The sequence below is a fragment of the Pinus tabuliformis genome, chromosome 8 (assembly GCF_031772625.1).
Source record: "Pinus tabuliformis cultivar Carrire ecotype Pingquan chromosome 8, CPIR1, whole genome shotgun sequence".
Lineage (NCBI taxonomy): Eukaryota > Viridiplantae > Streptophyta > Pinopsida > Pinales > Pinaceae > Pinus > Pinus tabuliformis.
The window spans coordinates 60,015,694-60,018,928 of record NC_142294.1 but is presented as its reverse complement, the minus strand read 5'-3'; the positions used below and the strand labels follow the sequence as shown (position 1 = coordinate 60,018,928).

General features: G+C 43.2%; 1 protein-coding gene across 1 annotated transcript; it reads left to right on the top strand.

Moving 5' to 3' along the window:
• The first annotated feature begins 1,954 nt into the window (after nt 1-1,954).
• LOC149234138 (uncharacterized) lies at nt 1,955-2,698 on the top strand. The gene has a single exon (XM_089368165.1). The coding sequence runs from the start codon at nt 1,955-1,957 to the stop codon at nt 2,696-2,698; it is 744 nt and encodes a 247-aa protein (XP_089224291.1).
• Nucleotides 2,699-3,235: the final 537 nt, after the last annotated feature.

Genomic DNA, 3,235 nt, shown 5'->3' with positions numbered 1-3,235 from the left:
CACTACCGGAATTGTCCAAAGGCACCTTTCTAAATTCGGGGCAATTATAACTTGTGATAATTCCATGATACAAAATAAGAATTATACAAATATAAGATATGATACCGTGTTGGACTACCTGTCCTCCCAACATTATAGTCAAAATCATAATCTTCAGGAGCTCTTCGATTCCATTAAGATTCATGCTCAATTATGGGAGTTGAGGGAGAAACTCTGACATCTTCCTATTCATCTGCCAGTCACCATTATTGTTCTGGATGGGTTTTTATCAAAGACACGAGATAAGGGAACAAACAATGGATTAGCAAGCAATCGATTGAGCACTCTATCGAAATACTATTTGGACACGACCGTACGACTTAGAGCAGTGTACAGACATGACCGTACAACTCAAAGGTCAATAATCCTCATAGAAATTAATAAATAAATAGAAAAGAATTTTAACGAATTATAAAGTTATTATATATAATTATTAGAATTTAACTTAATTAATTATGAAGTTATATTATAGCAATTTTTTATAAAGTTATTTCAAAAAAATTACTTAACTTTTATATATATATATGTTAAAAAAAGGAATCAAAAGGAAATAGGTAAAATTTCAATAACACCGCTTACAAATGTCGCAATGATGTGGGAAAATAAAGAAATTATCAATAAACGAAGAAATTGTCATGTGATTAAGCTTTGAAGACAAATATTTTTGAAGAGTGGGACAATGTTATGAATATATATTATATAAAATAAAATGAATATAAATGAATAAATAGTAAACATAATTATAGTAATTAATGATTAGTTAATGAAGATGCATGTTTCTAAGGGACACATCCATTCATTGAAAGGGAACCTGCGTAGGTATATAAGCGGACCTCATTGTAACATTCATTGAGCCAACAGGAAAGACGCAACAAATTAGCCAAACATTGTTCCTCATCAGAACTACCCTTTTTAAGTTTTGCCACATCGCCCTTTGAGCCAAAGAAGAACAAAATGACAAAAGAAAATACATGACAAAGCAACAAAATAAAACCAAGAGATTCTTTGTGTGATTCAGAGAGCGAACTCTTTCATTTGATTAAGAATTTGCTTGATCATAACATTTCAATTGGTTCGAGGAACATAGGAATTCGAAAAAATGAAGCTTCGTCTGATTTACAATGGGACCACGACTAGGTTTTTCCTCAACACCGACTGTAGAACCACAACTGCACACTACCATCCTCACAGGTGTGGTGTCATCTACATCGTCACATTTGGCGGATTCCATCTTTGATTTTGCTATCAACAAACCAACCTTTTCGCTGTCTTCGGGATTGTCTGCAGAATGTCGGATATGGATGAAGACGTGGTGGATTACTTGGCGGATCCTAACCCCTACGAGCCTATCTGGACGAGCCTTAATGATTTTCTGGAGGTTATGATTGCTCGGTCCCTGGGAATGCCATTTCTGTTGTACTCTGATTTCCCCCCTGCCCGTTTCGACCTCGACCCTTCCATGCCCAGTTTGCCGTTCACCGCACTCTCTATCGACTCTTCGAGCCTTGACTGCCCACCCCTCTCCGACTACACTTCATCTTCTCGCCACCTGCATCTTGACCCCCCCCTCTAATGACTCTTTGCCTCCGTTTCATCGCCCCATCAGGTCTCCAATGCATTCCCCACCTCTGTAGGGTTTGTTTCAGCAGCGGGCATCTCTTCACTCTAGCTGGATTCCCTCCCCTTCACTCACTTCGCGACGGAGCCCGGTCCATCTACCTCCCCTTCTGGTTGTTTCGACACGCCGACGGTAAACCCTCGGGAGAGTAACCCTATACCACAACAGGAGAATCAGGGTTCACAAGATCCCCTACAAGACCACCCGACAACGCCTCGCTCTGGTAAGGTCAAAAAATTGAAGTGTGTAAAGGCCTCCCGAAAGGATCTATCACTCAGTTTTGGAGAGGGGGTACAAATGGGGGAAGTTGTAGATATGACAAGCAAGGTTTTAGTGGGCCGAGTCAGAGGTCGAGCATATTCAGTTGCTCGTCTACGCCTCTGGGTCATGGAAATTTGGGGGAATATCTTCAAGGAACTCCTGGAAGTTACTACCCTAGCTCGGGGTTGGTTTGCGCTCAGCTTTCAAAGGGAGGAATATACCTCTTGGGCACTCTCGAGGTATTGGCATATAGAGATGGCTCCTATATTGCTTAAGCGTTGGAGCCCATTATTGAATCCTGAGTGGGAACAAATTGGAGCAGGACCACTCTGGGTTAGGTTGCTTGGGTTACCCCTCCATTTTTGGTCTGAAGACATCTTCACTTGCATTGGGAATGCGCTTGGCACCTTTCTGGACTACGACAAGACTTACACTACCTCAGGCAATAAATCAATGGCTCGCATTTTGGTATACCTGGATACCAGAGAGGGTTTGGAGGAGAAGATTACACTGCATTGGAAAAGATTCACACGTATACAAATTCTGGACTATGAGGGAGTGCCTTTCAGATGCAGAAGGTGTCATAAGGTTGGACACCTCTATAAAGAATGCCCTCTGGTTCGCCCTGCCACCTCTCCTTCCAAAGAAGCAGAAGAAGTTGATCCTGTTGCACCTTCATCTGTTGAAGGTCAGATACCTCGGTCAAAGGGTCCTTTGACAACGGAGTGCAGATTGACACATGTGCCAACTTCGGCCTCCCCCCATCCTCCCCGCCTATGACAAGATCTAGGGCGACAACTACGGCCACTCGCTCATTGGGTACTCCTCCTCCTTTTTTCTCTGTATCTTCTATTTCTTTAAATTGTACTGCACAACACTTGCATACTGCATATGCATCCATACCTGGCATATCTTCTTCTGCTATTACCTGCCCACTAGATCTCCATCAACCATCTATCTTGACCACTCCACCATCTATCCCTGGATTGGCTCTCTCATCCTCTCCCCCAGATCTTTCGACCACCTCTGGGCACTCACATTCATACAATCTTCGATCCCGAGTGTCACACCCCCTGAGCATGTCGGGATTGGGTTGACCTCCCCACCTCGAATTTCCAAGAACACCAGGGGTCGACACTCACTCATTTCAAAAGCTATCTTGCAGGCTGGGGTGGAAGTGGCTCATGGCAGACAATCCACACTTGACTGGGTTCTTAGAGCATCAAACACCCTTCCTCGGCCACCCCCATGAAGTGGATCTCCTTTAATTGCAGAGGACTGGCTAGCCCTCCCAAAAAACTAGCCCTCAGAAGACTA